This window comes from Gopherus flavomarginatus, chromosome 2, assembly GCF_025201925.1.
Source record: "Gopherus flavomarginatus isolate rGopFla2 chromosome 2, rGopFla2.mat.asm, whole genome shotgun sequence".
Classification (NCBI taxonomy): Eukaryota; Metazoa; Chordata; order Testudines; family Testudinidae; genus Gopherus; species Gopherus flavomarginatus.
The window spans coordinates 135685914-135698379 of record NC_066618.1 but is presented as its reverse complement, the minus strand read 5'-3'; the positions used below and the strand labels follow the sequence as shown (position 1 = coordinate 135698379).

The following is a 12466-nucleotide window of genomic DNA, read 5'->3' as shown; positions in this document are numbered from 1 at the left end:
TCCTCCCCTGCTGCTGCCCCTCACTGTAGCCTCAGTGGTGGGGAAGAATGGGGCTGCCCCTTCCATGCACACACATGGCGCTGTATATAGAATAAATAATAGCCTATGAATATCCCAATTCGCAGATGTACTGAATCACCACTTACCATTTCATACAAATCTTGGTCGAAGTGTTGAGATTGTGCCCAATTTTAAACCTGTTTAAAGGCCGGATTAAAAATATTTGCTACTTGTTAATTGTGAATAGCAAAAGCTATTTGTGGGTGTTACGTTGCGATTGTAAGATTGTAACCTTTTGCAAACTTTGTAACTTTGTTGGTGTCACTAGGCATAAATCTAGACCTCAGTGAACCAAAGCACCTCCATGTTGAACTCTACTTGATCTAGAAAGCTAGCAGCTGTGAAATTAAATGTGTAACAGTAAGTTCTTCTTCGAGTGATTGCTCATATCCATTCCAGTTAGGTGTGCGCGCCGCGCGCACACCTTTGTCGGAAGACTTTTTACCCTAGCAACTCCAGTGGGCCGGCAGGTCGCCCCCTAGAGTGGCGCCGGCATGGCGCTCGATATATACCCCTGCCGGCCCACCCGCTCCTCAGTTCCTTCTTACCGCCGTGTCGGTCGTTGGAACTGTGGAGCGCGGCATAGCTGTCCTCCACGTCCCTAGCTCTCCTTTGTTCTCATAGTTGTAGATAGTTGTAAATTGTAGTTGGACTTTTAGTTATTGTTAATTTTAGTATAGCTGTGTATACTTAGTTAGTGGGCTTGGGCTGTAGCCCTTCCCCGCACCCGGCACCGGGCCCATGCCTGGTTCGCCGGGGTTCAAACAGTGTTCGGCCTGCAAAAAGCTGATGCCAACAAGCGATACCCATGACGCCTGTCTGAAGTGCCTGGGGGAATCGCACATTTCAGATAAGTGCCGCATCTGTAAGGCTTTTAAGCCTCGGACAAAGAACGAGAGGGACCAGAGGTTAAGGACTCTCCTGATGGAAGCGGCACTTAACTCTGTGGCCCCGACGCAGAGCGCCGGCGCTGCGCTGGCACCGGACCGCCCCGGCACCGGAAAGACGCCCCGGCACCAGGACTCGATGCAAGGCCCTCGACATCTGCCACTCCATCCTTGCAGACTCGAGCGGAGCGCCCGGAACCTAACTCTGCCGTGGCACCACCAGCAGGGATTCCATCGACTCTGGGCCCTGGAGGTCCGTCGAGTCCGGTCCCTCCTAGTTCCCCTATAAGATCCAGGGTTGAGCTGTTGGTCCCTTCGACGCCAGAGACATTCACTTCGGCGTGGGACCTAATTACTCTCACGGAGCCCACCCAGCCTCAACCCCCGGTGCGGGTTTTATCTAGAGGCAAGCATGCGACAATGCGAGCGCCGTCTCCGGACTCGCCCAGCCGGCACCGATCCCCTTCGAGGTCCCGGCACCGTGGACGTTCTCGCTCCAGGCACCGCTCGCAGTCCCGGCACCGCTCCCTCCGGCGGTACCGGTCGTACTCGCGGCGCCGGTCATCTTCCAGACGGTCTCGCTACTCCCGGCACCGGTCTGGATCGAGTCGCCACTACCGGCACCGAGACTCCAGGAGCCGTTCTCGTCGCTGGTCAGCACCCCGGTCGACCTCCCGGCACCGCGCCGGTGGCAGGTCCCGGTCCCGGTCGACCTCCCGGCACCGCGCCGGTGGCAGGTCCCGGTCCCGGTCGACCTCCCGGCACCGCGCCGGTGGCAGGTCCCGGTCCCGGTCGACCTCCCGGCACCGAGGAGGTCGTCGACGTCAAGACCGAGGGAGCCCTATCAGCCACGTTCGGCCCCACCATGGCCTTCCCGGCAGCCGTCTGTCTCATCACAGGCAGACAGCATGTACGCCCTGGACGCGGACAGACCCGTGGCCCTCTTCCAAGACCCTCCTCCGCAGGATCAGCGACCACAACAGTGGGGTTTCTGGACACCCTGGGCGTACCATCAAGCCCAGGGCCCTCAGCACATTCCACCTCAACCAGCGACATCTGAGCGCAGGGCTCCAGAGGCCTCGTTGTCTCGCCCTCCCCCTTCTCCGATGGGGGAAGACCGATCTAACCAGCAGGACCCTGAGCTCCCTCCAGGATCAGAGGCGCTGGTACAGACGGAGCCCCCCGTGGACCCGCTCCTACCGGGGGTCTCCTCATCGTCCTCCCCCGATGAGGCAGTGGCGGGAACGTCATCCTCCAGTCCCCCTCCACTCGACCTCAGAGCACACCAGGACCTCCTCAGGCGTGTAGCGCAAAACTTGAACTTGCAGGCTGAGGAGGTCTGGGAAATCGAAGATCCTGTGGTGAGCATTCTCTCAGCAGATGCTCCCACCAGAGTCGCCCTTCCCTTTATCAGAACTATTCAAGCCAATGCTAATACCATCTGGCAGTCACCGGCCTCCATCCCTCCTGGTGCACGCGGGGTGGAGTGCAAGTATATGGCACCCTCCAAAGGGTATGAGTACCTGCATGTACACCCAACCCTGTGCTCCCTCGTCGTGCAGTCTGTGAACGAGAGGGAGCGCCACGGGCAGCAGGCCCCAGCACCGAAGTCCAAGGAGGCGAGGCGCATGGACCTGCTAGGCCGGAAGGTCTACTCAGCGGGCACCCTCCAACTCAGGGTCTCTAACCAACAGGCACTCCTTAGCCGCTATGCCTATAACTCCTGGGTAGCGGCGGATAAGTTCAAGGAGTTTTTGCCTCAGGATGCGCGTCAAGAATTCGCGGCAATTCTTGATGAAGGCAAGAAGGTCGCAAGAACTTCATTGCAGGCATCCTTGGACGCGGCGGACTCGGCCACCAGAACTCTGGCTTCGGGGGTTACCATGCGCTGCATCTCCTGGCTACAGGTTTCTGGCCTTCCTCCGGAGCTCCAACACACCATCCAGGACCTCCCGTTTGAAGGTCAGGGCCTGTTTTCAGAGAAGACTGACCCCAGGCTGAAAAGCCTGAAGGACAATAGAGTCATCATGTGCTCACTAGGGATGCACACGCCCGGGACGCAGCGCAGACCCTTCCGGCCTCAACAGCAGCAGCAGCGCCAGCCCTATCCCCAGTACCACCAGCGTCAAGACTTTAGAAGGCGCCGAAGCAGGAATGGCCGGCGCAGACAATCGGGCAACAACGGGGGACAGAATCAGGGCTCCTCTAAAGCCCCACCTGGCCCAAAACCTTCATTTTGAAGGTGCGCCCGAGGACGCTGTACCAGTTTCCTCCACGGATCCGTCCCCTCCGTTTTCCAACCGCCTTTCGTTCTTCCTCCCGGCGTGGACCCAAATAACTTCCGACCATTGGGTCTTACGCACGGTGCAAATGGGATACCGTCTGCAATTTATTTCACACCCTCCCTCCCGCCCCCCCACCCTCGTCCCTCTTCAGGGACCCCTCTCACGAGCAATTCCTCCTTCAGGAGGTGCGGACGCTCCTCAACAAAGGAGCCATAGAGGTGGTTCCGGAGAATGAAAAGGGCAAGGGGTTTTATTCCCACTACTTTCTGATCCCCAAGGCCAAGGGAGGCCTCAGACCCATCCTTGACCTGCGGGAACTCAACAAATATATGGTGAAGTTGAAGTTCCGCATGGTATTCCTGGGGACCATTATCCCATCTCTGGATCCTGGAGACTGGTACGTCGCCCTCGACATGCAGGACGCTTATTTTCATATAGCCATTTTCCCACAACACAGACGCTTCCTTCGGGTCGTGATTGACCGCCACCATTATCAATTTGCGGTCCTCCCGTTTGGCCTCTCCATGGCCCCGAGGGTATTCACGAAATGCATGGCTGTCGTCGTCGCCTATCTTTGACGCAGTCGCATACATGTATTCCCCTACCTCGACGACTGGCTGATTCAAGGCACGTCAGTCGCAGGTCCTCAACCACGTCTGCAAGATCAGCAGACTCTTTGGAGATTTGGGCCTTATTATCAATGTGGACAAGTCCACTCTGCTTCCCACGCAGAGGATAGAGTTCATCGGAGCCATTCTGGACTCCACCTTGGCCAGGGCCATTCTGCCGCTGTCCAGGTTCCAGACGCTGTCGGCCATCATTCGGCGTCTACAGGCGGCTCCCTTGACCTCTATAAGGACGTGCCTAACCCTCTTAGGCCACATGGCGGCCTGCACCTTTGTTATGGGTTATTTGCGGCTTCGCATGAGGCCCCTCCAGTCCTGGCTTATCAGCCAATACCGTCCGGCCGGGCATCTGCTGGACGCAGTTATCACCGTCCCCTAGGAGGTACTGGATTCCCTCTGGTGGTGGCTAGACCAGTCTGTAGTGTGTGCGGGGCTCCCGTTTAATCCGCCCCAACCCTCGGTATCCCTAACAACGGATGCCTCAGACCTGGGTTGGGGGGCCCACCTTGGAACCCTGAGGACACAGGGCCAGTGGTCTCCTCAGGAAGTGGCCCTCCACATCAACATATGGGAGTTGAGAGCGGGTCCGCCTTGCTTGCCAAGTGTTCTCCCATCAGCTTCACGGTCGCTGTGTCTCGGTATTCACCGACAACACGACGACCATGTTCTATATCAACAAGCAGGGCGGCATGAGATCCTCTCCCCTATGTCAGGAGGCGATGCGGCTCTGGGACTTTTGTATAGCCCACTCCATTCACCTCATGGCATCCTTTCTCCCCGGAGTACGGAACACGCTGGCAGACCATCTGAGCAGATCCTTGCTTTCGACCGAATGGTCCCTTCGCCCGGACGTCGCCCTCTCACTCTTCCAGAGGTGGGGTTGTCCCCGGATGGACCTCTTCACGTCCAGAGGGAACAGGAAATGCCAGATGTTCTGCTCTTTTCAAGGTCGGGAACCAGGATCGGTAGCGGATGCCTTCCTTATTTCGTGGACGACGCACCTGTTCTATGCGTTCCCTCCATTCCCGCTTATCCACAAGGTCCTTCTGAAGGTGCGCAGGGACAGGGCCCGCTTGATTATGATAGCTCCAGCATGGCCTAGGCAACATTGGTATCCGATGTTGCTGGACCTGTCTCTAGCCGACCCAGTCCCCCTGCCCCTTCACCTGGACCTGATCACCCAGGACCACGGCAGGCTCCGTCACCTGGACCTCCAGTCTCTGCACCTCACGGCGTGGCTCCTGAGTGGCTGACCAGGTCGGAACTACAGTGCTCTACCCCGGTACGTCAAGTACTCCTGGGCAGCAGGAAACCTTCCACTAGAGCGACGTGCTCGGCCAAGTGGAAGCGTTCCTCCTGTTGGTGCACGGAGAGGGGTTCCCTCCCTATGGAGGTTTCTATCGCCAGTATTCTAGATTACATCTGGTCCCTCAAGCAGCAGGGCCTGGCGATATCGTCCCTTCGGGTTCACCTGGCGGCTATCTCCACCTTTCATCCGGGGGGAGATGGCAGTTCAGTTTTCTCTCACCCTACGGTGACCAGATTCCTGAAAGGATTAGAACGTCTCTACCCCCAGGTTCGACCCCCTGCCCCTACCTGGGATCTCAGCCTGGTTCTGACTCGGCTCATGGGCCCTCCATTTAAGCCGTTAGCGACTTGCTCCCTGCTCTCTCTCTCCTGGAAGACTGCTTTCCTGGTGGCCATCACCTCAGCCAGACAGGTGTCAGAACTCTGGGCCCTCACGGTAGATCCCCCGTATACAGTCTTCCATAAAGACAAGGTGCAGCTGAGGCCACACCCTGCCTTTCTCCCCAGGGTGGTCTCAGCCTTTCATGTCAACCAGGAGATCTTTCTCCCCGTCTTTTTCCCAAAGCCCCATTCGTCCCGCAGGGAGCAACAACTCCACTCACTTGATGTCCGCCGGGCACTCGCGTTTTATGTGGAGAGGACCAAACCGTTCCACAAATCCCCCCAGCTCTTCGTGGCAGTAGCGGACCGAATCAAAGGACTACCCATTTCCTCACAGAGAATCTCCTCCTGGGTGACATCCTGTATCAGGACCTGTTATGACTTGGCTCACACCCCTACGGGCCATGTGACTGCGCACTCCACCAGAGCACAAGCATCATCGATGGCTTTCCTCGCCCGCGTGCCCATCTAGGAGATTTGTAAGGCAGCGACCTGGTCCTCCGTCCACACCTTCGCTTCCCATTATGCCCTGGTCCAGCAGTCCAGAGATGACGCGGCCTTCGGCTCTGCAGTGCTCCACGCCGCGACTTCTCACTCCGACCCCACCGCCTAGGTAAGGCTTGGGATTCACCTAACTGGAATGGATATGAGCAATCACTCGAAGAAGAAAAGACGGTTACTCACATCCATTCCACACCTGGCCTCCTTCCCCACTGTCGGAGTAGCCGGCAAGAAGGAACTGAGGAGCGGGTGGGCCGGCAGAGGTATATATCGAGCGCCATGCCGGCACCACTCTAGGGGGTGACCTGCCGGCCCACTGGAGTTGCTAGGGTAAAAAGTCTTCCGACGAACGTGCATGCACGGCGCGCACACCTAACTGGAATGGATATGAGCAACACATCTCGAAGAACAACAGTTACAAAGGTGAGTAACCGTCTTTTATCAGTTGCAGCACAGCTCAAACCGGTCTAAAGCAGTAGTGATAAGGCCTGTGCACCTTTAGCAGAAGGACAAGATAACTTGCAGAAGGAAAACTTACTAACGAGCTGCCGCGGCCAAGATTACTTAATGCACCTGTGCTTATGTAACTGCTACAGGGGGAGGAAGAAGGGGGGGGGGAAGAAAGAGAAGAAAAGCTTATAAAAAGGGAAAAGCTGCTTGTGTTAGGGGTGCTTGATTTGAGGCATCAGTCTCCTTGCACTGCTTTGAGATCTCAAACTTTTGTTTGCTTCTCCACCTTGGTGTGTTTATTGGTGCAGCGCACAGCGGGCAACGGACCCCGCTGTTGCCTCCCTCTGGCACTTTGTGTTGGCAACAACTTTAATTATTGTTAGCATAGCCTTTTAAGCTTTATAACTCTTGCAAGCTTTGTAACCTTTTCAGTTACTACTTGCATAAACATCCAAGCTTTGCAATACCCCATCATGCAATCAGAGTGTGAACAAGGGAGTGTGTGAGGGAAATAAGGGAGTGTATGTGGGACTGGGCGGAGAGGAACTGCAAGAATAGAGCCAGGTGTGTCTGATGTAATCTGCCTGAGAAGGCAGTCATGGGGTGCTGTAAAGAAGAACTTGGGTATGCAAACGTTGCTTGGGAACGCTTCTCGGTGAGGGACACAGAAGGGAAACTCAGTGTATGTGACAGAAGCTGCGCAGTTCCAAAAGAAGGAATGCACACAAGCCCCTTGCTTCTTGACTTGCTTGTTGGCCCAGATCTGTGACCGCAGGCGGACACGCCAGATCTACTATGCTTCGGCGTCTTGGCTTCCTCTGCTATCTCCGGTAACTGCACCTGTGTGGGTGCATGAGGGTATGAATGTGTGTGTGCATGAATAAGCCCCATCCCTTTTCTGTTTGATCCAACAGCGGCATTTCATAAAAACAATATAAGTGTAACCATGGGTTGGTTTCTAGGGTAACTGAGGTAACAGTGGGCAGTGCCAAGAATTGCATTGGCAGATCTTGCTCAAAACCAATTCTTGAAAGCAGTAGCTCCATAAAGGTAATAGTGATTGGCTGGTTGTGTTTCTGACTGCAACTTCAGTTGAGCAAGTAATATTTTCAGGGCAGTGCTGTGCAGAAGCATAACAAGAAATGGGGTTCTTTGTAACTGCTCAGAGTGCTGCAGCTCCTTATTTTTATGTCTCTTCTTTTGAAAATCTATTTTTGGGGTCTGTACTTCCTTTACTATATATTTTTCTTTTTATAAACATAAAACAATATTCCAATTTACAAGAAGTGCAGATTGGATAAAATGTATAATAAACTTCACTCAGTACAAAAAAAACATTAAACCATTTACTGTGTCATTAGTGGGGAGAGGAGGGAGGGATGCAGAGTATCATCGTACTGGAGTGCAGGTTAACACCTTGATCTTTATGAATGGAAAATGGACAGAAGGATCAGAGAAAGAGATGAGAATTCTTGTAACAAGTTACAGAAAGAAAAGGGAGCAACAGCTGCATGGGGCACAGTAATTGTTCCCTCTTCTTAAGTGAAGAGTTGAGAATTTCATCTTTTATATTGCAACCCATTTTCTGGTCTGCTGAATAAAAATGACACTTCCTAGGATGATCACACTGATTGTAGTTCACCCGCTGGCCAGGTCAGAACAGATCTAGGAGGCCTGGGTCAGAAAGTTTCTGGGCTGCACCATGCCATTCTGTTGGTCTCTGGAAAAGAACAATCATACTCAAACATTTTAAAATACTATTTCTTAACCTTTACACGCCACAATGAAACGCTGGCTGCAGAAGAGAAGCACTATGGAAGAGTTAAGCATTATTGTCCTCTCAGTCAGATGAGGGGAACTGTGCTATGCTGTGCTGTCCCTCCACTGCACTGAAAAGCCACCCTCCAATATTGACATTTCCCCAAGTGGGCTTGGGGAGGGGACATGTGGTTTCTTAGTTTCAGAATAAAAGAGGTCTTTATTTTCTCAACACCCTGACAGTTTGAGCTGTGATATTTTGGAATACATGATAGGAACAGATCAATAGTCAATGGAGTCTAGTATCTCTAGCAGTGACCAATGCTGAATGGTTCAGAAGGCATAACCACCCCTCCTCCACCATTCCATTAGGGATAGATCTACATGCGAGTGAAATAAGCACCATCTCATAGGAAACTTTAGATGAAAAGAAAGCATTTTTTACCCACTGCTGGTGTCAAAGCAGTTATGAGATCAATAAAGCCCTAAGACCCATGTGCCACCTTAACAACTGGGGAGGGGAATGACCTGTTTTGATAGACAGCAAGGTCATAGCTTCTACCAGATCACTGAAATATTTTTCCCTTTCTAACAGCTTTGCCTCCATTTTACTAAGCAGTTTGCCTCAACAATATCCTGCAGCAGTGAGTTCCCCAAGGTAATTATACAGTGCATTAAGAACTTTTTCCTTTCCCATCACTGCTGATAGAGGATGTTGGTTTAACAAAAATGCCTTCTTAAGTATGACTATGCGGCAATTAGAAACTCACAGCTGCCCATGCCAACTGACTTGAGCTACCGTGCTGTTGAGCTGCAGTGTAAACCTTTGGGCTCAGTCTGGAGATCAGGGTCTAGGATTCTGTGAGGTGGGAGGGTCCTAGACCTTGGTCTGAAGCCCAAGGCAGAATGTCTACACAGCAATTAAACAGCCCCAAGAGTCTGAGTCAGATGGCATGGGCCAGTAACAGGTGTTTAACTGCAGTGTAGACATACCCCCTATTCTGCCTACTTCACACGTCTGTCACTGATCAGTATTGGTGAGGTCTACATCTCTCTCTCACACACACACCCAGCCCCACCCCCCTGCCGCAAGTATGGTGGCCTCTGTGAAACGAGTTGTGGTTTTTTCGGTTCAGGTCCTGGGTCAAAAAAAGGGTTCACCGTTTGGCTCTTTTTGCCAGTCTCAGGGACATATTAGAGAAATCAATGGGCCTAGAGAGCAAACTACCTTTCGCACCAAGAGGTGATCTCTCTAGGGCAAGGTTAACACGTGTTTGAGAAGAACTGGGTTTATCTTACATTACGTGCACATGGGTACTGCACCTGTTCCCTGCATAGATATGGATGCTCATGCAAGTCACTGGACAAAGTCACTTTCAAAGGAAAGGAAAATATGTCCTCCTCTGATGCCTTATGAGGATGTGTATGTATTTAACCAGGAATATGCAATAATTTGTGTTTACATTACACTAGGCTTATCACGGCAATGTATTCACAAAGACGGCAGTGCTCAGTGCCCTCAATGCAATGTAAAAATCAGCGATGGAAACACAGCCCTTATCAGGAGTCATCATTAGAGGCTAAATTTGGACAGAGAGGATGGAGGTCTACATTCAGAGATATAAAAGCAGCAGCTACATTAGAAACTGAAGATACGTATTTCAAATAGAAATCTCCTAAACAAGACAGTTTGGGATGGGAGTTACTAGCTAGTTAAATACTATTTCCAGAGTCAAGTGCATGTTTTTCACTGGTATCTCCAGGACAATGGTAAAGCAGCTGATAATTTGTGCTTCCATATCTTGAAGGTTTTAGCACGTGGAGGCAAAGGAAAGAGTTGGGTACTTATTTCAATAGTAAACACAAGCAGCCCTAACTTGCACTTCAGGCTGACAGTTCTCTCACTAACTAAAGGATAGCCCCAAAGCAAAGTGACAGGATCCTGGAGCCTGGTGTACCTGTTCTGTGTCACAGAATGGCTGATACTTGCAGATCAGACTTTTCTCATCTAAATCCCAGCTTCACGTTTCTCCTTCCTCCTTATTGTATCCGATATTAGCTTAACTAGCAGAGGGAGAAGGACAAAGGCCTGGTAGTTAAATAACATGCAAGTGCATGTCCACAGCACTGGCAACTCAGTGTAGCGCTGGGAAGTTCACCCCTTAGAATACTGGATATTTTCTGTAACAGTAAGAGGGAGGAGGTGGTTAAATCAGATGATGGGTAGAGGTAGTTGCTGAGGTGGGGAGTGCCAGTGGGTAGCACATACGCTGCAACCTCACGAAAATGAGAGCGATGTAGAGTCCAATAGCGTGAGGTGTGGGGTGTCAGACTCCCTTTTCCCACCCCCAACAAAGAGGTCAGGAAAGTTTCAGTCTTTTTCTTCCCTGGAAACAGCCGAACATTAAATCATGGGCTCAAAATGGGGAGTAAAATGAACTTTCTCTTAAAAAGAAAAAAGACGACTCTGGCTCAACGTTTTCTTCCTCTTTGCATTTCCATTCCCCTCTTCCACACCTGTCCTCTATAACTGTCAATCTCTTTTGAAGGTTTTATTTATGCTTGTTTTTCCCTCTCTTTGTTCAGAGGACATAGTTTTAGTTATGTCAGCCTCTCTTCCTTCCACATTCAAGCTTTGCTCTTTCCTGCTGCCCCCACACAGCCCATTGTTGGCCCTCTCCCTCTTTTCCCCTTTTCATTGCTGCTTTCTTTTTCATTTCCCTTCCCATTGGTGGTGAATGAAGGAGGACATCCCATGCACTATCTGACTGCTCATCTCACACTCATCCCCATCTCATCTTCCCTGGTTCTCTCCCACCCCTTCAATCTCTGACTTCCCTTTCTCCAATCTATTTCCTCAACCGGGGCTCTCCACCTCCCCACTGAGGTTTTCCTAACCGCTTCTTCTCTTGCCAACGGTGGGGCCATGGCTCCTGTGATGAGGAGAAAAGAAGCTCAAAAGCCAGACAAATGCACTTCTGAAACTAACTCTGACATTGTCACGGTATTACTACTAAAGAGGAGCCACAGCTTACATTAATGTAGCTGCCTAATTCTGTTTGCACGGCCAATAACAGCATCATAGTTATTGGGTTACAGCACAAAACCACCACATAATTAATCATTAAAAATGTTTCAGATAAAACATGTTAAAAGGTGTTTTAATTTTTTTAAAAATGTGTTAAATGCTTCAAAAAGAAATGCTTTATTGGGGTGGGCTGGACAATAATCCTAGTGGCCACAGATCAGTGGGTACTCATTTGAAATCATGCTTTGAATAGCCAGACAACTGGAAAACTCTAGCTAGGACTCAAGGGATAAAAGTTACTAATACTCCTGCAAAGAGGATTCATCACGACCACTCCAACTTCTTGTTGTACTAGCCCCAGAGCTAACCACCCCCAATCCCTAAGGCATTCAATAGATAGTTGTCCCATTGTTTACATGTTATTTATTACACAATTTGTTGCAGGAGTGATAGTTCAGGCATTAAGGGCTGAAATGGAATCTGAAAGGACTGGTGGCCAGTTGTACAAATAAAAGTTGATGTAGAACCATGCACATTTGTCTTCAGCTTTCTGCACAAGGTTCTAGATGGTTAAACCATCATGCAAGGCCCTTGGCATCCCTCTGTCTCAGAATCCTGAACATCTGCATGTTTCTACCTTTGTTACTGTGTGTTCCCAGAGTCTATGAGCTGGTATGCTACAAGCTCCTGCCCAGCTGATAAACATGAAAGGTATGTTTATAGGTACCTCAGCTCCCTGATAAACTAGTAGGATGCTCCATTGCAGTCTCTCATATGACTGACTGCTTGGCACAAAGTTGGATTCAGTAAAGTGTATTGCCATTTAAAGCAGATGGGGTGACTGTGTTCAATTCCTATCAGTCACAACACACTTTATTTAATCAAGTAATTAGTAACAATGAGCATTTTCACTGCAGTAGAGTTAAAATTATTCAGAGAAAACTGGGACTTTATCACACAAAGTAACACCAAATGCTGAATCGGCATTAAGATAAACAATTACAAGATAAACAAGATAAATTGACAATGAGTGCCTGAGCGTGGCATAATTTAGAGAAATTGGGTATAAGGTCACCATATTTTCTAAATCAAATACTAGGACCCTTCTGTGGCAATGTCTTTAAGGGTTGTGAAATTCACATGGAATGGCTATTTCAAACTATATGAAATATGATTTCATAT

The 12466-nt window shown here is 50.7% G+C and overlaps 1 protein-coding gene across 4 annotated transcripts in view; it reads right to left on the bottom strand.

Annotated features, from left to right (window-relative positions):
* The window catches only part of ROPN1L (rhophilin associated tail protein 1 like), a 36578-nt gene that overhangs the window by 6158 nt on the left and 17954 nt on the right, over positions 1-12466 (bottom strand). The window contains exon 6 of one of the 4 annotated variants that reach the window (XM_050937572.1): positions 7832-8218. The exons of the other annotated variants lie outside the window; for them this stretch is intronic. Within the exon in view, the coding sequence (XP_050793529.1) occupies positions 8164-8218 (55 nt within the window). The 3' untranslated portion in view covers positions 7832-8163. Of the gene's footprint in view, positions 1-7831; positions 8219-12466 lie in introns of those variants that run through there. 4 annotated transcript variants of the gene reach the window in all.